Source organism: Geotrypetes seraphini, chromosome 1, assembly GCF_902459505.1.
Source record: "Geotrypetes seraphini chromosome 1, aGeoSer1.1, whole genome shotgun sequence".
NCBI lineage: Eukaryota > Metazoa > Chordata > Amphibia > Gymnophiona > Dermophiidae > Geotrypetes > Geotrypetes seraphini.
Window position 1 is genome coordinate 20,775,571 of NC_047084.1, and position 23,105 is coordinate 20,798,675.

Consider the following 23,105-nt stretch of genomic DNA (forward strand, 5'->3'; position numbering starts at 1 on the left):
ACGGAGAAGAAGTGTAGGAAGATTGCTCTTGCCCCACTTCACTTCTAGACCACCAGGATGCAGGAGAGAGGCCGGGGTGGGTCAGAGTCAACCCTAAAAGTTATTTGTGATTTTTCTATATTTGTGGGCAGCCTCTGCCCCTAACCCCCACGAATAAGGAGGAGTATAACTTTTCAGATAAGTGCCTGGTTCCAACATACTATTGATGTTTAAAGCATATTCACAGTGTAAAGGGAATGTGAGAGTGCAATGATGGTCCCTAAAAAATTCTTAAGAGGATCGTTTGCAGGAGTTCTGGGCACTGAACACTTCATACACACAAACTTATTAAATTTATTGTTTTGATTCAAAGTTACATAGTAAATTGAAACATATCCTATACAAATACATTTGGGATTATCAGAGTAATAGCAACATAAATCTCTATATCAGGCACATTGTGAAATGCAAAATATAAAGAAAATCCAAGTGGCATGAACTCCCAGTGGAAGTAATGGAGAGAAGGCCTATGTCTGAATTCAAGAAAGCATGGAACAGGCATATGGAATGATATGGAAGGGCAGACTGGATGGGCCATATAGCCTTTACCGGCCATCATTTTATATGTTTCTATATCATATAAAAGTACCACTAATGCTATGATTCAAACAGCAAGAACCCTACCTAATACAGAACAAAGGATCCCAAATTAGAGCTAAGAAAATAGAAATCCCAAAAAGTTAAACTTAACATATACTGCAGCATTGGAGAAACAAATGTGTTTCCTTTTGTACTGAACACAGTACATAGTCATCTGCAACGCACATTTTCCAAAGCATATAGTTTATAGTTTATAGTTTATTCAATTTTTGATTAAACGCTTTTTCGTTTCTTCAAAGCGTTGTACAGAATAAAAATAACTTTACAGAAAAAAGTAAATAAAACATTTAATACAAACTTTTAAGATCAACATGACTGACGTATTAGGTAATTATAGACAGGCATGCAATAGACACGATTGGTAAAGGGGGTAAGAAATACAATTGATAAAATAAAAATAAGAAACATTTAAGGTAAACACAAAAGGAATTAGGGGGAAGGGTATAAATTAAAAACAAGTATTAATTATTTGATCTCTGAAATGTGCCTCTTTTTTTTTTTTTTTTTTTCAGTTAAAAGCTTTGTTAAAAAGGAAACATTTTAAGTTACTTTTAAATTTTTTTAAGTTTTTTTCCATTTTTAAATATAGTGGAAGAGTGTTCCAGATTGTAGGGGCTGTAACTGAAAAAATTGAGGTACGGCGTGTGCCGATATTTTTTAGGGAAGGAATGTTGAGGTTAAATTGAGATATGGACCTTAAGGATCTTGGTGGGTCGTATGGAATCAGTAATCTGTCTATGAAGGCTGGGGCATTTGACTGCAGAGTTCCGAATGTTAAAAGGGCGATTTTATATGTTACTCTTTGTGAGACTGGCAACCAATGGGCATTTTGAAGAAGAGGGGTTACGTGATCATACTTCTTTGCTCCTGAAATTATCTTAATAGCAGTATTTTGAATCAACTGCAAACGTTTTAAGTCTTTATGATATATTCCTTTTAAAAGTGAGTTACAGTAATCTAATTTCGATATAACGAGTGAATGTATCAGAATATTGAGAGAACTAATGTTGAGAAGGGGGGCTAATGATCGGATCATTCTCAATTTATAAAAACAATTTTTAACTAAGGCGCTTATTTGAGGTCGAAACGTTAATTTATTGTCTATGAGAACACCTAAAATTTTTATAGTAGTGACTGATGATAGTGGAATGTTATCAATAATGATTGGGGAAATTAGTTGCGCTCCCTCTTTTCCTGGGAAAAGGAGGGTATTATTCCAGTTAATAAATTAAAAATAAAACAATTTTTCTACCTGTGTGTGTCTGGGCATTTTATTTTTTTCATCACATTGATCTGTTTCTCTTTTCTGCTTTTCCCTCTTCTGCTAATTCTGCTTCAAGTGGCCACTATACATTTCCTATTTCTCCTCCTGTCTTATTCCATTCCTTCAGTACACCTGTTTCTGAAATATTGATCTTTCTTTTAAAGCTCTCTCCTTTTTTTCTTCTCTGCTTGTCTACTCAAATTTCACCATCTTGCTCTATTCCATTTTATTTTTCATCCACTTCTCAACTTTCTATCTCCTCTCACATTTTCCCATCTCACTTATTTCTCAGCCTCTTGTTGCCTTTTTAACTTTTATCTGTTCCCCATTACCAAATTTCTACCCTCTGCATGTACTACCCTCCTCTTACTCATCTCTTTGAGAACCCTTCCATGGCCTCTCCCACATGGTTCAACGATTCCTACCATCTTCCCTCCTTTACCCCTTGTTCCTCCTTTGTAATCCAGGATCTCCCCCCTTCTGCCATCCCTACTTGAGTCCTTCTCTCCCTTTAGACCAGTGGTTTCAAACTTGCAGCCCGCCAGGTACTATTTTGAGGCCCTCAGTATTATAAAGAATGATTCTTTATGGAAAACTTGTGCCTTAAGTATCCGACGGTCGTGTCCAGTGGTCACGTTCTGGAACATTGCCCGCCTCACTGCTGTAACCTCACGCAAGCGCTTTCCTGCGTCTGTACGTGAATGTGAGGTGGAGTGGAGAGGATAATCGTGTACAGATGCAAGAAAGCGCTTGCGTGAGGTTACGGCAGTAAGGCGGGCAACGTTCCAGAATGTAAGGTAACCATTGGAGGCAGTGCAGCTTTGTTTGTGTGTCCAGTGCTGGAGGACGTGAGAGCTGAATGCAGTTGCGGCGTGACGCCAGACACTTTCCCTTTCCCCTTTTGTGTTTCCCTTATTTGTTCCTTACTCTTTAAACATATTGTAACTCTTCCCCATATTTTTCCTCACGTATCTTGTTTTTAATGTATTGTCTGTCTTTTAATGTATTTTTCCCTCAAATTTGTAATTTTAGCAATTTGTAAATCGCTTAGAATTTGGATTAAGCGTTTAATCAAAATACAATAAACTTGAAACTTGAAACTTAAGGCACAAGTTTTCCATAAAGAATCATTCTTTATAATACTGAGGGCCTCAAAATAGTTGGTCCAAAATCTTGTCTCTTGCAGTTGATACTTTGCTAGTTTTTCGCTTTCTGCATGTTGCACTGCTTTCAGCGTGTATAGCTGAAATTATCAGAAGCAATTAAGGAAAGATTTATAAACTATTCTATCTAAATCTTTCCTTAATTGCTTCTGATAATTTCAGATAATCCACATTTTGAATTTGTAGGTACTTACCTCATGCAAAGTTGTCATTTCTTTAATAAGACATGAATTAGTTTTTCTGCGGCCCTCCAAGTACCTCCAAATCCAAAATGTGGCCCTGCAAAGGGTTTGAGTTTTGAGACCACTGCTTTAGACCCTCTCTCAAGTCTGCTATTTCTCCTTTTCCCCCTTCCACTCATTTCCTGAATCTGCCATTTCTTACACCTTGCTTTCTAGCACCCCCAAGCCAACATCTCTCCATTCTGCCTCCAGTCCAGAATGACTCACTCACACTCTCTTCCCCAACTGCCCCCACCCTACCCCACCACACCAGGCCACAGTCTGGCATCTTACCCCTTCCTTCCTCCCTCAACCTCCTTCTCTCCTACAGCTTTCACTTCTATCCTCAGAGTCACTCCCCTCCTTAATCAGGAGCTTCAGCCACTGCCTCTGCCATACCCCTGCCCAGGCATCTGTCCTTCTCTCCTGACTACCATCTCTCCTTCCTCCCCTGCCACTGCCGCAGAATCTGCTTTATTTGCATTTCAGAAGTTACCGGTGGCAACAATTTACATAGGCTGCCGACCCTGCATCTCCTACCATTGCACCCACCCCTGAAGAAAGAGGAAGTTATGTCAGAGAGGGCAGGTCACAGGCTGAGGTTGGAAGCCTATGTGAATCGCTGCCACTGGTAACATCTGAAATGTAAATATGGTAGATTCTGCGGCAGCAGCAGGGGGGCAAGGGAGAGGAAGGACAGATGCTGGCCAGGAGGGAAGGACCGATGCTGGGGTAGGGGTACAGCGGAGACAGCATCTGAAGCTCCTGATTAAAGAGGGAGAGACTCGGAGTACGAAAATAAAAATTTGCCGCTCCCTAAACAGTGTTGCCTGATGCCCTCAGCTCAGTTGGCCTCATTATGAGGCCGCCCCTGACCTGAGACACTGAGAAATGAAATGACTTGCCCAAGGTCAAGAGCTACATCCATGGGATTTTAACCCTGGTTTTCCTAGTTTTCAGCTCATTCCTCTAACCTTTAGGCTACTCCCTCCCCCTGATTATAGGAAAGTTTTTAACAGCTCAGGCCTGGCCACCAAACTGTATAGAGCAGTAGCTAAAGCCTCCAAAGGACATTAACCATTAGTTGTGTTGACGGGTTTACTGCTTATTTCATGATCTTATGTACTCTATGGCTTGTTTCTTGTGAATTATCAAGGAGTAAGTTAGCCAAAGTAAAAAAGATAAATCATTACTCTTTGGCTTAAAAGCCAGTGTGGAATACCTATCTGAATTATAAAAAAGCTGTTTACAGAACAATTCTTTTGCTGCATAAGTATACAGTTCAAGCACATCCAGACAGGAGCCCAGTTTAAAAATAGAAATCCCCTTTTAGTTATTGTCCCCATGAGTCGTGTACCTAGGCTGCCCAGTCTCCTTGTCTTCAATCTACTGAAGACAACAGACACCTCAGCAGCAGAGACTGCTCCTGTGGCAAAAGAGAATGACAGACACACTGCACAAATGGAGAGGTTTTAAAAGCCATCAGCAGCAAGCTTGTTTTGAATTTTCAAGCCAATATTCAGCAAAGTAAGCAAAAACATTTGACTGGACACTCACGATTCCTAAGCAGCAGTGGCATAGCTATCTTTTATTAAAATTTAATGTTGCTTCTAATGTACAAGCGTATTACAATTAGGATTCTATTCTTAAGTGTTCATGAATTCTATGTTTAGGTGATTATTTTCCAGCTAATTAGGGGATTTTTTGATTGTACAAAAATCATTGTCAGTTGGTGTTTTCTTGGATGCCTTTTCTGGTGGAAATAAATATGTACATTTGTGGTACTCAGAATTTATCAATGCATAAAGGCTCAAAAACTAAGTGGAGGATAAAGGACAAGTGAAGGGAGGAGTAAGAATGGTATTATTCTGGTGTGGATCCAATAAACATCTATTTTTTTTTTTTTTACACATCTGGGGTGTTTTATTGGTATTTATCAACTAAAACCTAAAATTAGAAGCCTTCATCATCAGGGAAGGGTGGGAGGGGGGTTATTTCTGTCATAATTTGATTTTTAAATATTTACACTTGGGACAGGTGGGAGGATAGAAGGATATGGCTAATGGGGTAAGGTTATTGAGGAAATCTATGTTTCTGTGTTTTATTAAATTATCATTTGGTGGGTGGGTGGGGGGAGAAATTGGTTGGCTATGTATATTTAAAGTTAAATGTGCTTATATTGACTTATTATATATGATATATTTATGTATTGCACTATTGAAGCTAGGAAAATCAATAAAGGTTTAAAAAAAAAAAAAAGAAGAAGAAGCAGCCCTCATCATACTTACTACAAATCTATATAATCACTTCAGCATAGTTGATCTTGAACCCAGTCATCATTTTATATCTTTGATAAACTGCAAATCTGTATGCCTATCCCTAGCTCAGGAGACACTTTTTACACAGAATATCAGATGAACCTACCTACTCCAAAGCTGAACCTACCTGAGTTCTCCATTTTTGTCATCTTCCTCCCTTCCCCTTCTTTTTCCTCACCCGAATGTGGCCTTTTTCGAGACAGGTCACTATTTTCAAGTGCCTGTTGATTATTTCTATCATTTTCAGATGCCTAAAAGAGGAAACAAAACCAAGAAAAGAAAGTAAATTCTCATAATCCAGGAGCCCTAAAAAAAAATCTAAAACAGAAGGAAGGTTTAGATTTTATTACTAAAACATGCCATTCCCATCTAACCAGGATAAATGATGTTATCAAGCCTACCTGTTTAGCTTTTAAATTATAAATCTCTGTCTCCCCTAAAATGCACCATCTTCATTCGGTAGAAAGGTAATGCACTAAATTTCCTAACTTCCTAACCACTTTACTCAAAAGTTAAGTCAAGATTTTTCACAAGATATATTATAAGTTTAATCTATTGAAGAGTATTTTTTTAATACCACAATGAACAGTTTAAGTTTTTTGAAATTTAGTGCATTACCTTTCTACTGAATGAAGATGGGGCAATGATAGATGATTGAAAAACACCTACAGGGGAGTGTCCCTGATTTGTGATTTTCTTACCGTTTTACAGTTCTGAGCACCACCTCGGTTACAAAGGTTGTATAGTTACCACAGTTCCTTTTCTCTGTTTGTTGAGCATTTCTACACTTCGGGAACTTAGTGTTTATATTCTTTATCCAGTAGTTTGATTGGGAATCCCCTAAAATGCATACATGAATGCAATTTTTCCCTTGTGTCCCCTGCATCCATCATTCCCTCTCTTTCCTTCTATCCTCTCTGCCCCAAATTGGCATTTGCTCCATCAGAGGCCCTGGCCTGGCATGTGTCCCCCCTCCCCCCTGATTATTTCAAATGCCGATGATTATTCCTATAGGTAAACTGCACCAGCTCTGCAGGCTTCCTTCTACTGCATTCTGCCTGTGAAGAAACAGGAAGTAATTTTGAGGGTGAGAACATGATAGAGGGAAGCCTGCAGAACCAGCGCAGATTACCTGAAGATGTCGCCAGCAGTGATTCCTACCAAGGGCTGCGAATGGAGAGAAGGATGAGAGGGAGTTATACCGAGACCAAATTCTGTGAACAAAACAAGTGGTTCTGCATGCCTGAGGAATTCTGCGCAAATTCTCCATTGCACAGTTGCTCAGAATTCTGCCCAGAGTAATTTGTGAACCACTTTGTTTTTCATAATCATGCAAGTGGTATATAAAAATATATATGTACAAATATATAAACTAAGAAGGATTTGCATTGATCATTTGTTCCCTCTTAAATGGGAGCCCGAGACTCCGTGTCGATGGGTGGGAGATAACACGGGGCTGGCAGGCCTTCGTGTCGCCCATCGGCTGGGGTGGTCAGGGGGCGGGGGAGTAGCAGCGAGGTGGGGAATGGGTAGAGGGATTGTCAAGCAGGAAAGTTTTAAATTGATTGGAGGGAAAATAGGTGGCGCGCGGGGGTGAGGTTTTTTTAGGAGACCATGGAGGACTCAGACGTTTTTTAAGGAGGGGACCATGAAGGACTCAGCCGTTTGGGGTCCTCCAGGGCGGTTTTTCCCACCCACCCACCCATGATTTAGGCAGTAAAGGGTAGCTCGGGGGCAGATCTCCCGAGCTACTGGGTCATTGGGGCTCATCAGGTGATGATATGAAACATAGAAACATAGAAAATGATGGCAGAAAAGGGCTATAGCCCACCAAGTCTGCCCATTCCAAGTATCCGCCCCCCTGAATTCACTCCCTTAAAGATCCCACATGAGCATCCCATTTGCTCTTAAAATCCGTCACGCTGTTGGCCTCAATCACCTGCAGTGGGAGCCTGTTCCACTGATCCACCACTCTTTCGGTGGAGAAGTACTTTCTGGAGTCTCCATGAAACTTCCCTCCCCTGATTTTCAGCGGATGATATATGAAGTTATGATATGTTAAAGCGTTACGATTAATAAACTGAGCAGCGGCTAATTTTCCATCAAAAAGTATTTAGTGTTTTTGTGGTAAAAGGTACGGGGAGAGTCATGGTACCAAAAAGGGGTGAGAATATAGGGGAGACAGTAGGGACTATCCAGATCCCGCTGTTAATTGTTTCATTGTATTGCGTTCATATTGTAGCTTTGTACAACATTAAATGAATACCCAATATGTTGCCTATTAAGATAATGTAGTAACAAAACATTGAGGGTCAAATACCTTTGTTCAAAAGCATGTGGCATGGGTCTTGAGTTAGCCTTATGATGTGCTAGCTGATTTGCTATATATTATAAATAAGAAATCCCTGGGGTGGATAGTAAGCTCAAAATATATTGACATGAGAAATCCAAAGAAGTACCTTTTTTATCCCTGTTTTATATAGGCAATGATAAAAGTATAGGAGAGAGAAATAATATAGTTTATGAATGTTGGTACAGTAAGCACAGTTACTTACCGTAACAGGTGTTATCCAGGGACAGCAGGCAGATATTCTTGACTGATGGGTGACGGCACCGACGGAGCCCCGGTACGGACAATTTTAGAGTGATCTCACTCTAAGAACTTTTAGAAAGTTCTAGCTCGGCCGCACCGCGCACGCGCGAGTGCCTTCCCGCCCGACAGAGGCGCGCGGTCCCTCAGTTAGTATAAGCCAGCTAAGAAGCCAACCCGGGGAGGTGGGTGGGACGCAAGAATATCTGCCTGCTGTCCCTGGATAACACCTGTTACGGTAAGTAACTGTGCTTTATCCCAGGACAAGCAGGCAGCTATTCTTGACTGATGGGTGACCTCCAAGCTAACAAAAAGAGGGATGGAGGGAAGGTTGGCCATTAGGAAAACAAATTTTGCAAAACAGATTGGCCGAAGTGACCATCCCTTCTGGAGAACGTATCCAGACAATAATGAGATGTAAAAGTGTGAACTGAGGACCAAGTAGCAGCCTTGCAGATTTCCTCAATAGGAGTGGAACGGAGGAAAGCTACAGATGCTGCCATTGCTCTGACTTTATGGGCTGTGACAGAACCTTCCAGTGTCAGTCCGGTCTGAGCATAACAGAATGAAATGCACGCTGCAAGCCAATTAGACAACGTACGTTTAGAAACAGGACGTCCCAATTTATTCGGATCAAAGGACAAAAAGAGTTGGGGAACTGATCTGTGGGGTTTCGTACGCTCCAGATAGTAAGCAAGAGCCCTTTTACAATCCAAAGTATGCAGAGCTTGTTCCCCAGAATGAGAATGAGGTTTTGGAAAGAAAACAGGTAAAACAATGGATTGGTTGAGATGAAATTCAGAAACAACCTTGGGGAGAAACTTTGGATGTGTACGCAGAACCACCTTGTCATGGTGAAAAACCGTAAAAGGTGGATCTGCAACCAGTGCATGAAGCTCACTGACCCTCCTGGCAGAGGTAATGGCAATAAGAAAAAGCACCTTCCAAGTGAGAAATTTGAAAGGAGAGGTAGCTAAAGGTTCAAATGGAGGTTTCATTAAAGCGGAAAGAACCACATTGAGATCCCAGATAACCGGAGGGGCTTTAAGAGGTGGTTTCACATTGAAAAGCCCACGCATGAACCTGGATACCAGGGGATGAGCTGAAAGAAGTTTTCCATGGACTGGCTCATGAAAAGCTGCAATGGCACTGAGGTGGACCCTGATGGAAGAGGACTTCAGGCCGGAATCAGACAAAGAAAGAAGATAATCCAACAACGTCTCCACCGCTAGGGACGTGGGATCAAGATGATGAAGAAGACACCAGGAAGAAAACCTCGTCCACTTTTGATGGTAACATTGTAGAGTGGCTGGTTTCCTGGAGGCATCCAGAATGGAACGAACGGGCTGAGACAAAAGAGTATCAGTCGAGTTCAGCCCGAGAGATACCAAGCCATCAGGTGTAGAGACTGGAGGTTGGGATGCAGAAGGGTTCCCTGCTGTTGCGTAAGCAGAGAAGGAAACAGAGGAAGAAGAAAAGGTTCCCTGGAACTGAGTTGAAGTAGAAGGGAGAACCAATGTTGCCTGGGCCACCTCGGAGCAATCAGAATCATGGTGGCTCGTTCCCTCTTGAGCTTGAACAAGGTTCTCAACATGAGAGGTAGAGGAGGGAAGGCGTACAGGAACAGATTCGACCAGTCGAGGAGAAAAGCATCTGCTGTGAGACGGTGTGGAGAGTAAAGTCTTGAGCAGAAACGGGGGCAGCTGGTGATTGTGAGGAGCTGCAAAGAGGTCTATCTGAGGAGTGCCCCATTGAGTGAAGATAGACTGTAGAGTTACAGGGTCGAGTGTCCACTCGTGAGGCTGGAGAATTCTGCTGAGTTTGTCCGCTAATGAATTCTGTTTCCCCTGAATGTAAATAGCTTTCAGGAAGAGATGATGATCTATGGCCCAATTCCAGATCTTCTGGGCTTCCTGGCATAACAGGCGAGAGCCTGTCCCACCCTGTTTGTTGATGTAGTACATCGCAACCTGATTGTCTGTGCACAACAGAAGGACCTGAGGAAAGAGAAGGTGTTGAAAGGCCTTGAGGGCGTAAAACATCGCTCTGAGTTCCAGGAAATTGATTTGATGCTTCTTTTCCTGGGCTGACCAAAGACCCTGAGTCTGGAACTCGTTCAAGTGAGCTCCCCATGCGTACAGAGAGGCGTCGGTGGTGATGACTAGTTGATGAGGAGGCTGATGGAACAGAAGACCTCTGGATAGATTTGAGGATACCAACCACCATTGCAGAGACTGACGAAGAGATGATGTCACAGATATGTGTCGTGAGCAAGAGTCCGACGCTTGGGACCACTGGGTCGCAAGGGTCCATTGAGGAGTGCGCAGGTGAAGACGGGCATGAGGTGTGACATGAACTGTGGATGCCATGTGTCCCAAGAGCACCATCATTTGTCTTGCTGAGATGGACGGCAGAGGAAGTACCTGGTGACATAGAGACTGAAGGGTCTGAAGCCGATTGGATGGCAGGAAAGCTCTCATGAGGAGTGTGTCCAGGATCGCTCCAATGAATTGAAGTCTCTGAGTGGGAATGATATGAGATTTGGGTAGATTGATCTCGAATCCCAGAAGTTGCAGAAACTGGATGGTTTGGTTGGTGGCCAGAAGGACCGCTTGGGCAGAAGTGTCTTTGATCAACCAATCGTCCAGGTAAGGAAATACCTGCAGGTGGTGAGAGCGCAGAAAAGCCGCCACCACAATGAGACATTTGGTGAATACCCTTGGAGATGAGGCAAGACCGAAGGGCAGCACCTTGTACTGGTAATGACAATGATTGATCATGAATCGGAGATATGGTCTTGAGGTTACATTGATCGGTATGTGAGTGTAAGCCTCTTTGAGATCGAGGGAGCATAGCCAGTCGTTTTGATTTAGAAGGGGATAAAGTATGGCTAAAGAAAGCATCTTGAATTTTTCTTTTACTAGATGAATGTTGAGATCGCGAAGGTCCAGGATGGGTCTGAGATCTCCTGTCTTTTTGGGAACTAGAAAGTAACGGGAGTAGAATCCCTGCCCCTTTTGATCTAGAGGAACTTCCTCTATAGCGTTCAGAAGGAGGAGGGATTGGACCTCCTGAATAAGGAGGGCTGATTGAGGACTGTTCAAAGCAGACTCTTTTGGCAGGCTTTGAGGTGGGAGAGTCTGAAAGTTGAGAGAGTAGCCGTGGCGGATGATGTTGAGGACCCATTGGTCCGAAGTGATTACTTCCCACCGGCTGAAGAACAGAGAAAGTCGACCTCCTATTGGTTGAGGCAGGAGAACAGGAACAGGGATACTGGCTATACTGCGGAGAAAGAAGTCAAAAGGGCTGTGACTTCTGCTGAGGAGGTTGTTTCGCAGGTTGCTGCTGTTGCTGCTGTCGGGGAGGCTGACGTTGCTGTTGCCTCTGACGTCGAGGTTGTTGAGCAGTGGTAGGCAATGGACGGGCTGTGAAACGGCGTTGATAAGCCGATTGCTGCCTGTATGGTCTCGGTGGAGGAGGCTTCTTTTTATTCTTGAGCAGGGTATCCCAGCGCGTCTCATGAGCCGAGAGCTTTTGGGTGGTAGAGTCCATGGAATCCCCAAAGAGCTCATCCCCTAGGCATGGGGCGTTGGCTAACCGATCTTGATGGTTAACATCAAGCTCGGATACCCGAAGCCAGGCCAAACGGCGCATAGCCACCGACATAGCTGTCGCTCTGGATGTAAGTTCAAAGGTGTCATATATGGACCTAACCATAAACTTACGAAGTTGGAATAGAGACGACAAGCAGGAGTGAAAAGATGGATGTTTTCTTGAAGGAAGATACTTCTCGAAGGAAGCCATGGTGGTAAGGAGATGCTTTAAATAAAAAGAAAAATGAAAAGCATAATTACTAGCTCTATTTGCTAACATAGCGTTTTGGTAGAGCCTCTTACCGAATTTATCCATGGCCCTTCCTTCTCTGCCAGGAGGGACAGATGCATATACACTGGCTCCTGAAGTCTTTTTAAGGGTGGATTCGACAAATAAGGATTCGTGTGGAAGTTGAGGCTTGTCGAACCCAGGAATGGGAATTACCTTGTATAGAGAATCCAGTTTACGTGGGGCCCCTGGAACAGTTAAAGGAGTCTCTAAATTTTTATAGAAAGTTTCCCTCAAGATGTCATGAAGGGGAAGCTTCAAAAATTCCTTTGGAGGCTGATCAAAATCAAGGGCATCCAAAAAAGCTTTAGACTTTTTGGATTCAGCCTCCAAAGGAATGGATAAAGACTCACACATCTCTTTCAAGAAATTGGAGAAAGAGGAAGTAGTCTGCTTGGAGGATGGGTCAGGGAGAGCCGAATCCTCCTCCTCTGAGGAACATTCTCCTTCAGAAAGAAAGGGTTCCTCTGAGTCCCCCCACAGATCAGGGTCTCTGACATGGGAAGAATGGTCCCGAGACTCAGGTGTCGATGTTTGCATGTGTCGGGTTTTGCGTACCGACTTACCCGACCTCATCGATACCGAGTCAGGCGATGTTATCGGTCGCACCGGTGCCGAAGTCTGTACCGATTGATGGTGAGCTGTCGGCTCCGGTGCAAGGACTGGCATCGATACCGATGAAGTTAGGTGAAGCGGTACCGAGACAGTAGAAGCAGGTAAGACAGGTTCGACAACCGGTACCGACACGGGTTGATGTACAACCGGTACCGATGGCTCGGTGCGGACTGGCACCGGAAGGTTCGGTGTCATTATAGCAGGAAGGAGTCGTTCTAATTGCTCCTTAAGCTGCACATGAAGGATGGCCGTAATGCGGTCATCGAGGGATGGCACCGGTACCGCTTTTTTCTTCTGCGGTACCTGCGGTGCCGCTCTACGCCCCGGAGATGAGGAGCCCGATGTCGAGGGACTCACCTCAATAGGGGCGGAGCGCTTCCGCTGGCGTCTAACCGGCGGCAGGACTGGGCTCACTGCACTCGAGGCCGGAAGACGTTCCAGCGGGGAAGGCTTCTTAGCCGGCTTACCTGACTGTTGGGATGCCGGTGTGGAATCACGCGGCGTCGAAGACGAGGGTGCCGACTGAAGCGGTGCCGAAGCCGGAGTCGAAGGAACGGGGTCGGACATCTCGGCACCGAATAACAAACGCTGTTGAATTAAGCGATTTTTTAATGTTCTTTTCTTTAAAGTAGCACAGCGGGTGCAAGAAGAGGCCTGATGCTCAGGACCCAAACACTGCAAGCACCAGTTGTGTGGGTCCGTGAGAGATATAGGCCTAGCACACCGCTGGCACTTTTTAAAACCCGGTTGAGGGGGCATGAAAGGGAAAACGGCTTCCGCCAAATCGAAGGCCGAGGCTTCGATGGTGGCAGAAGGCCCCGCCGGGGAAAAACCGAAATTGAAGAAAAAAGAAGTTTTTTTTTTTTTTTTTTTACCAAAATAAAAGTAAAGTAATAAAAGAAAGTAATAAAGTCAAAAGTTTACGCGAGCGGGAAGGCAAGTTATAAAAAATTTCAACAGCCGTTGAAAACGCGTCTTCTTAGCTCCGCGGAAACTAAGAAACTGAGGGACCGCGCGCCTCTGTCGGGCGGGAAGGCACTCGCGCGTGCGCGGTGCGGCCGAGCTAGAACTTTCTAAAAGTTCTTAGAGTGAGATCACTCTAAAATTGTCCGTACCGGGGCTCCGTCGGTGCCGTCACCCATCAGTCAAGAATAGCTGCCTGCTTGTCCTGGGATAATTTGGGTTTCTGCCAGGTACTTGTGACTTGGATTGGCCACGGTGGAAACAGGATATTGGGTTAGATTGACCATTGGTCTGACCCAGTATGGCTATTCTTATGTACCAATCACTCAAACTTTCAAATATCAGAACAGCTTCTGTAAAATAAATGAAGTAAAAAAGGCATATCTATACAAATGACCTCTTGGATCACCTTAATGGCATTTAGCCTCGATTTCCAGCTGGATCAAAATGATTATTACCTTCACATATGTGGGCTGAGGTAAGCAGCCACCAATCACATTCAGCTCCTAGGCATATTGGAGTGCTTCTGGTGCCTCCTTGTCTGTTGACATAGGTCACTGCCATCACATTGTCTGAGAAGACCCTGACTGCCTTGTCTTCCAGGAACTTTTCAGTGCCTGCAGCGAAAGCCAAATGGCTTCGAGTTTTAGGTGAATTATGGACCATTTTTGTTGAGCCAAAGACTAACAAACCTGACTGGGTGTCTGTTGCAATGACCCCCTGACCCCCCAACCATAAAGGCTAGCATTAGTCTTTAGTATCTCCTAGGAGAAAATGCGGAGAGGCATGCCTCTCGCGAGGGAAGCTGTCTATAGCCACCACAACAGGCTGTTCCTCACTTAAACCTCCCTCTGGCCCCCGAAGCAGCAGCAGCAGCTGGTCCCGACAACCCCCCTCCCTCCCTCCTACCCTTACCTGAAGCAGCAGCAGCAGCAACCGGTGAGCAGAGGCAGCACTATAAGCAGGCTGTTTCTGGCCAGTCTCGGCAGGGCCCTTCCTCTGCCACGTCACTTCCAACACAGCAGAAGAAAGGCCCTGCTGGGACTGGTCGGAAGCAGCCTGTTCACAGCGCTGCCTCTGCTCACCAGTTGCCACTGCTGCTTCAGGAGAGCCGCAAGTAAGTGAGGGATCCATTGGAGGCCCGACCCATGTGGAAGGAGGGCAGACGAGAACAGGGAGGTGGACAAAAGCATGGGGGGAGGAAGAGACATGGATTCTGGACCTGCAGGGTAAAGGTCACGGAAGGGGGATGGATGGATGCTGGACCCATAATATGGAGGAAGGCGGAAGAAAGTAACCCAGACCAGAAAGGAGGGTGGGAAGGAAGGAATAGATGCTGGACCTACAAGTGGGGGTGGGGGATGATATAGGAATAGAGTGAGGTGGGAAGGGAGAAAAAACTATTTTAAAGTAACTCTCAAGCAACCAGAAACTACAGTTATCTGACATCTACCAATCCCCATGGGTGCTGTATAACTGAGAGTCTACTGTAGCGCTGCAAAGTCCATTAAGGTAATGATATGATTTTCCCTTAAGTTTTCTTTTAGGGTTCTGAGGTAGGAGCTGTGATGCTTGGAAATAAAGTGGTGACTGTAAATTGGAATATCTTTGTTGCATGTTCTGCTACAAAGTCCTCCGTGTTCAACTGATAAGATATCTAGAGTATCATGGTCAGTATGGACCCACTTCTTGAATGTAATTGGGTTGTCAGGGTTTGAATCCTTGAACATCTCAGACAAGTAATCTTCAAAGTACCTCCTTGCCTGGACACAGTTCACAGTGATGCAGCATGTAATTTTTAAAATCTAAAAACTGCATATAGTTTTTCCCATTAGAAATTTGTTGTCATCACTTAAGGAAGTAGCTGCCAACATAAAAAGATTTATATTTTGATGAACTGCACAGATGCACACAGAATGGGTTCCTGCAGGGCTGGCTGTAATGCACCATTTTGGAAGAAGCTCACAAAATTTAGAGAAGACAACTTAAGGCCAATGGCTGATAAGCCACCCAAAGTTCATTTAAGTTGCACAATAACAGGCACTTCTACTTTTGCATCTGTTCACTATTTATCCTAACAGATACATAATCTTTCTTACCAGGGCATAATTGAGAAAATTTACCATCCTGATAGAAATTTTTGACCCTTTGATCAATGTCAATTGAAAGGATCTTCTGCCTTTTTCTAGGCATTACAAGGACACCTTTGTCAAGGTTAAGGCCTCTGGTCTGCTTTACCATTCGGGATGATATATTAAAATACTGCATAGTCTCCTCAATAGTCCAACTGTAGAGGGCCAATGACTTGCAATTTTGTAGTTTTGCCTTCAATTCCTCAAGTAATCTAATCTAATCTGAATTTCTGTAATGCAAGGCAATTTACAAGTTAAGAGGCCCATAAGGAAGTATGGGGAGTATAGGATGCAGGTAGATATGGCGAATGGAGCAAAAGGTTACAACACAGATGACAGGGTTAAACAGTAGCAGGGGATAGCAACTGCAGATTCACAAATAGAATAAGGGGAGTGAAGAGGAAGTCAAATGGAGTAAAAAAAATGTTGATGATTTTTAGCTTCACAGGTAAGCTGAGTAACTGAGTTGTAATCTATCATAATCGATGCATTTAGGGCATGACTAGGAAGAAAAAAAAAATCAAGATTTAGAGGACATGGTTCAGAAACAAACCAGTGTCAGTTACCCTGACAACATCAAAGACTTCAACACCACAGTTGAATAGCTACACAAGAGAATCTGAACAACAACCCCATCATAATCACACAGCCCATTTTCCCAAGCAAAGCTCAGTCCTCCAAGTGCTAAACTTTAAATGAGCAGTAGGGGGAGTTGTAGTATTATCCAATAACACACATAGCACATAGAAATATATAACTAAATTAAGTTGAAAGAATAGAAATATATAAATTTATAACTAAATTAAGTTGAAAGAATGCACATAGAAATATATAACTAAATTAAGTTGAAAGAATGCTAGGCAGGGAATGTATTGCAAATATGCCTGATTTTTGGCTCAAACAAGATCTTTTTTAAACATCTGAAATGAGTGGGAATGGAAAAACAAATCATGAGATTTCACTAGTCAGTTGAGAGATGAAGGGAAGGGTGATGTGAAGGGTTTTTATCTGGTTTTCAATTTTTCCAGAATTATAGTGTGCAGAAATGTCATAAGAAAATGAGCACAACAATCTGAATCATCAGTAAAAGTGGAAAAAGTTGCAATAAGAACTTGATATGTTAATTTTGAATCATATTTCAACTATATTAACTTGTAAACCAAAGCACATTGATATCTAATAAGTTGGCTAGTTAGGCATTTGGCCATGGGCCACTGTGTCACCAAATTTTATTAAAATTGGAGATGTGCAGATAGGAACCTTTACTGAACTTGCAATGAATCAACAACTAATTGTCCATTTTGATGTGCCATTTACAAGAGAATGTGAAAACAGTGGATGTCATAACCCGAGTTAGCATGGAAAAGCCAACAAGATTAGCTGCACCATGCAATTTCACACCTCTAGTTCATTTGCATATTACACAATAGGATGCCAAAAATGCCCCTTTTTACCACTATATATCATAAGAACATAATAGCCTTACTGGGTCAGACCAATGGTCCATCTAGCCCAGTATCCCATCCGCAGAAGCCAATCCCAGTCACAAGTACCTGGCAAAAACACAAATAGCAGCAGCATTCCATGCTACCATCCCATGTCTGTCTCAACAGCAGGCAATGAACTTTTCCTCCAGAAACTTGTCCAAACCTTTTTCTTTTTTTTTTAAACCAGCTACATTAACTGCTCTTACCATATCTTCTGGCAACACGTTCTAGAGCTTAACTATTCTCTGAGTGAAAAAATATTTATATATCGATCCACTTGTACCCTTTCTACACCACTCAGGATTTTGTAGACTTCAATCATATCTCCCCTTAGCCATCTCTTTTCCAAGCTGAAGAGCCCTAACCTTTTTAGTCTTTCCTCATATGAGAGGAGTTCCATCTCCTTTATCATCAGCAAAAGTACACTTTTGTTCACATAAAGACAGACCCCTGTCGCTCTACGGAGCTTTCCCGTTTCACAAACTGCTTCTTCAGGAGCTTAAATGGTCGATCTAATGTGTGCCAAGCATTAGTTCCTTAGAACAGATATTATCACTACAAAAATCAGGAATACAACTATATATAAGGAGTTGGCAGCACACTGCATGTACATAGAGCAGTCTGCTAAATGAGTATTTAATTCTTCACGGTAATCTATAGTATTCCAAACCACTGTCGTACCCCCTTTATCTGCCTTAGTAATAATAATAAATTTGTCCTGTTGTAAAGTTCTCAGTACTTGAAATTCTTGCTGAGTTAAATTATATGATTTAATCATATTTTTGCCTATGGTACATGGTACAGGAATCAATAAGAGGTGGGGATAGGGAGAAAAAATTACTCAATCTAGACTAGAGCAACGATGGATTTACCAGCTACGTGTAGCTCTCAACCATATAGCTTTAAATGTTTCCATCAGCTGGCAAATGTTTTTCTAAATCCAAACATTTTCCTAAATTAAATCTATACTAATATTGGTGATACTTCTCAGCAGTAGCAGATATTTTTCATTAATTTGCAGTCTGTGATATTCAATAATTTGCAGTCTGTGATATTCAATATAGATTAGATTACTTGAGGAATTGAAGACAAAACTACAAAATTGCAAGTCATTGGCCCTCCACAGTTGGACTATTGAGGAGACTATGCAGTATTTTAATATATCATCCCGAATGGTAAAGCAGACCAGAGGCCTTAATCTTGACAAAGGTGTCCTTGCAATGCCTAGAAAAAGGCAGAAGATTCTTTCAATTGACATTGATCAAAGGGTCAAAAATTTCTATCAGGATGGTAAATTTTCTCAATTATGCCCTGGTAAGAAAGATTATGTATCTGTTAGGATAAATAGTGAACAGATTAATTTTCATTAATTTGCAGTCTGTGATGTTCAATAAAGTTTGTTTGTATTTTTTAATCTAATGTGATGACATCAGTCATTCAAGTTATACACGAGAGGTGAAAAGAACACTGTGGCGCCATGTTTAAGCACTCTAGAAGTACGCTGAAGCAGCAGACAACAAAGAATTTTGTCACCTAAAGCACGTTTGTACGTATATAAGAAAATATTAAGATTTAAATATTTTAAGAAAAAAACTTTAGTGTGCTGTTTATTCTGCAGTGTGCTGCTAACCACTTATAGATAGTTTTATTCCTGTTTTTTGTAGTGATAATGTCTATTCTAAGGAAATAATGCTTGGCACACATTAGATCGACAGTTTAAGCTCCTGAAGAAGCACAGTTTGTGAAACAGGGAAGCTCCGTAGAGCGACAGGGGTCTGTCTTCATGTGAATAAAGGTGTACTTTCTCAGCATTGTCCAGATAAGTGAACATCAGTACTGGATTTATAAAAATTAACAAAAAAGTCATATAAAGATTCAGGAGGTTTTTCTGACTATTGATAGTGCCATAATAGGAACTGGACAGGAAGTTTTCCTCAATCCAATTCCTGGAGCACGAGGTCTTTTCCTCCTTTTCCATATATAATTTTTATAATTTAACATCTAACAGGAGTAACTAGCCTTCTTTTTGTTTCATTACCTTTAAGCCACACATCACAAGACTGTCTAGTTCAAGTCTCATAAGATTTAAACTGGTATTTGTGAACTAATTACATTACATTACAGATTTCTATTCCGCCATTACCTTTCAGTTCAAAGTGGATTACAAAAAGAGTTATGGAAGAAGGGTTACAACGTTAGATCAGAGAAGGTTTCCAAGAGAGGGAAAAGTAGGATCTGGGGTTAGGGAGGGGATGGTAAGAGGGAGGTTAAGCTTTATCATGGCATTAAGCTTTATTAATGTATAAGCGTAATGCTATTGAGAGCCAGTACAATCTCAAGATACTTGCAGCCTCTGCAAGGTGGAAGTGGGGGGTGACCTGCTAATAAGAAGGGGAGTTGCTGACTTTAGTAGGTTTACAGGCAAGGGGAAGAGAAAGAGATATACACAGGCAGAGTGCAAGGGTCAGCATGGGGTTTAAGATGACGGCAAAGAGGAAGAACGGGTATACTAAGACAAGGAATGTAATCTCTGCAATAATTAAGAAGGCCTAATAAGGCGCACAAGTCATGCACGGCAGATGGAACAGAAATGTGGTCAATTTCTTTCAACAGGGTGGGACACAGAAAACTTGCCATCAGCACAAATTGTATGGCCAAGGAAGGTAACTTCCTGCTGACAATACTGCATTTTGTCAGCGTTGATAGCATAGCCTTTAGAAATCAAGAAATGGAGACGATCATCAGTGAGACGCTGACAGAGAGGTTCAGTGTCGGTGGACAGTAGAATATCATCAATGTATACAAAAAGGGAGGATTGGGAATCAGGGGGCGTTTCCCCTCTGGATTATTTTAAGATCCAGAGGGGAAACGCCCCATTCATTTGCCTCCCATTGACTCTGCTATTATCACCTCTTTGAAGAATGATCTGAAACTTGCTCCACATTTCAGGCTTCCCTGTTGAAGTCTGCTTCAACAGCTGTGAACAAGGGGCGGTAGCCGCTGTTAAAGCAGTTTTAAAAATTTATCAATTTGCAGAGTGCAGAAAAATTATTGGTTTCTGCTAGCATTATGCAATACCATATTCAAGGCCTGATTTACTAAGCTCTCTTTCCCCATAGGCATAGAGTCATTAAATCATACAGTAACTCAAACCATAAAGTTACTGCAGTACAGGGGGTGAGGAGGGTACCTGGGAACTATTGTTAGGAAGTTCTCAGGTGGCTAGCACCAAAGTGTTTAGGATGACTACTAAATCCAAACAGTTTATCAAGAAATGCACAATTCTAAAACAAGCACATTTACAGTTTATAACAGATATTATTGAGCGAAAACTAAAAGTAGTAGTTCAGTGTTTAATAGTTTCATTAAAACCATGCATTCAAACATATATTTACCTATTTGAAAGATCTTATTACCTCGCAGCTTTTAAATTATCATAACCACCATACCATAAACTAAGTACCAAGAAAAATAAACGCTTTAATGGTTGCAACTGTTACAAATCGAATTTGTATGGGCAATAATAAAACATATTAGGAAATATAAACCCATCTATCAGTCACAAATTTGCTCCAGTGGGCACGTGCTACCATCTCCCTCTGGGACCCGGAACAGCAACAGACCCTCCATTCCCCTGACCTGGTCTGCAGGAGATACCGGACCTAGAGCAGCTGAACGGCCGCCACTTTTTGCACTCGATAAAGCCACCGGCCGGAAAAATTTGCTGATTACGGCCTGCCCTGGAACATCCAAGTTATCCCGTTTCTTCCGCTGCATGACAACCCAGCGACCGCAGCATCTAGCACAAAACACTACCTGCTTGACACTAACGCAGAATGCGCTGTGCGTTCCAAGCCTCGTTCTAGGGATCTGCCAAATCGTTCATTGGCTCAGTTAAGTCATAGAGCGAGGCAAGCTAACACCATCCCACAGTGATTGGCCAAAGTCGCTGCATCCCCGAAAACATTAACAAATAAAGACCGTGATTTGAAGAGTGGCGCGTGAAGCCCCGAGTAGTTTACGGTGCCTGCAGTTGCAGGTACAGCGTTAGAAACACAGAGCAGAAATTAAGACGGTCCGGGGGGGTCCATGAAGTAAGCTTGTATTGGACTTATGAGTTAGTGCAAGGCTAAAGCAAAAAAAAAACCCAAACAAAACACACCTCCCAGATTATGGTAACCAAATAGTATGTAAATCGTCTGGGTAAAAAAAAAAAATGCGCTCTAACAAGAGTTGCTAAATGGCTGATTTTGCAAAGGGGAGGGGCGATAGTTGATACATTTCAATTCAATTGTCCCAAAGAAAGGTGATATATCAAATCCCATTATTCCCCTTACTAAAATAAAAATCTTACCTTTGCTGTCTGGTGATTTTATCTTTCTAATCATTTCATTCCACATCTCTGGTTCTGCTTCCCTGTATTCTGTCTATTCACTTTTAAAAAAAAATTCTCCTCTTTACTTCCTGCCTTATACCCATCTTTCATGATCAACTTTTCTTCCTCCTTTTTAAATCTGTCTAGTTTCCATCCATTCTTTTCTCTCCCCTGCCTTTCATGAGCACCATCATCTCCCTGTCTTTTCTCTTCCAAGGGTACTCTCTCTTTCCTTCTCTCTTCCCTCCCCTCCCTCTTCCCACCACTCCATGCTCACCATTTCTCTCCTTCCCTCCTCTGTCAATAACTCCCTTGTTTTTTCAATCCCTATTTCCAGAATTTGGCCCTCTCAAACATTACCATACTCCCACCATCTGTACCTCTTTCTCCCAGCAAATCTTCCTTCCTGTGATCTCCTGGTTTCTTACCTCACTGACCTGTCCTATTCTGTATTTTTCTCAGGTTCTTTTTCAAGCCCTAAACCTCTTCATTCAGGCATCCCCCAGAGGTCAATCTTGGAACCTATCCTTTTCAATATCTTCCATGCCCCACTTACATTATTACTTCAGTCTTTTGGTTTTACTTTTTTTTTTAATTTATGCTGATGATATTCAACTTCTTCATCTTTTTAGTTTTCATCTTCCTACTGACTATTCTTCCATTTCTGTAAAACTGGATCAAGTGTCTGACTGGCTGACACTGAATAGATTAAAAATTAACTCACAAAAGACTGCAACATGATCTTCTCTCCAAGAACGTGTTTATTAATCCTCCATGTTTCACTATGAAAGGCACCATTCTGATGTACTTTTACATCTACTAAAACTCTTAGAGTAATATTGGACAACACTTTATTGTTTCATTCCCACATTTCCAGAATTGTTTCTTCTTCATTTCTTACATTTCATGGTTTACTTCTATCTGTTCACTCTTAAATCAAAAGTCTCTTTGGATTCTTTTGCACTCTCTATTTTTTTTATTTTTTTTTTCAAAGCTTGATTACTGTAATTCTTTCCTAATTGGTCTTTCTCCATATCAGCTTCGCTGACTTCAACTTGTACAAAATACAACTTCACTTTATTATACCATTGTTCTAAGTTCAATCGCATTATTCCGTTACAGAATTCCTTTTAAGTACAACATTCTCTTTTCAGATTCAGTCTTTGGGTCTTCCTTCTTTTCTAGCTAGTTGTTTTTTTTTTATTTCCTACTCTCCTCATAGGAATCACTATTCTCAACAAAATCTTTTGATCATACCCTCCTTTAGGCAAATATTCTTAGAGATTAATATGGACTCTTGTTTATCTGTAATAGCTCCCGCTTTATGGAACTCTCTTCTAAGGACCAAACCATCAATCAGAAACTTCAAGTCACAATTAAAGGCCTACAATGGCTTTTGAGTCCATAATCTTAATTTTATTTATAAACTAGAGTAGTCTTTTTACAATTTTCCATT

The 23,105-nt window shown here is 42.1% G+C and overlaps 1 protein-coding gene across 10 annotated transcripts in view; it reads right to left on the bottom strand.

Moving 5' to 3' along the window:
- MSH3 (mutS homolog 3) overlaps positions 1 to 21,223 on the bottom strand; it is a 451,221-nt gene extending 429,998 nt beyond the window's left edge. For 3 of the 10 annotated variants that reach the window (XM_033925302.1, XM_033925476.1, XM_033925994.1), the window contains exons 1-2: positions 20,914 to 21,222; positions 5,712 to 5,856 (exon numbers count right to left, since the gene is read on the bottom strand). In XM_033925302.1, coding sequence (XP_033781193.1) covers positions 5,712 to 5,856; positions 20,914 to 21,051 — 283 coding nt within the window. In that variant the 5' untranslated portion in view covers positions 21,052 to 21,222. The other 7 variants (XM_033925565.1, XM_033925391.1, XM_033925913.1 and 4 more) reach the window with 7 other exon arrangements.
- Positions 21,224 to 23,105: the final 1,882 nt, after the last annotated feature.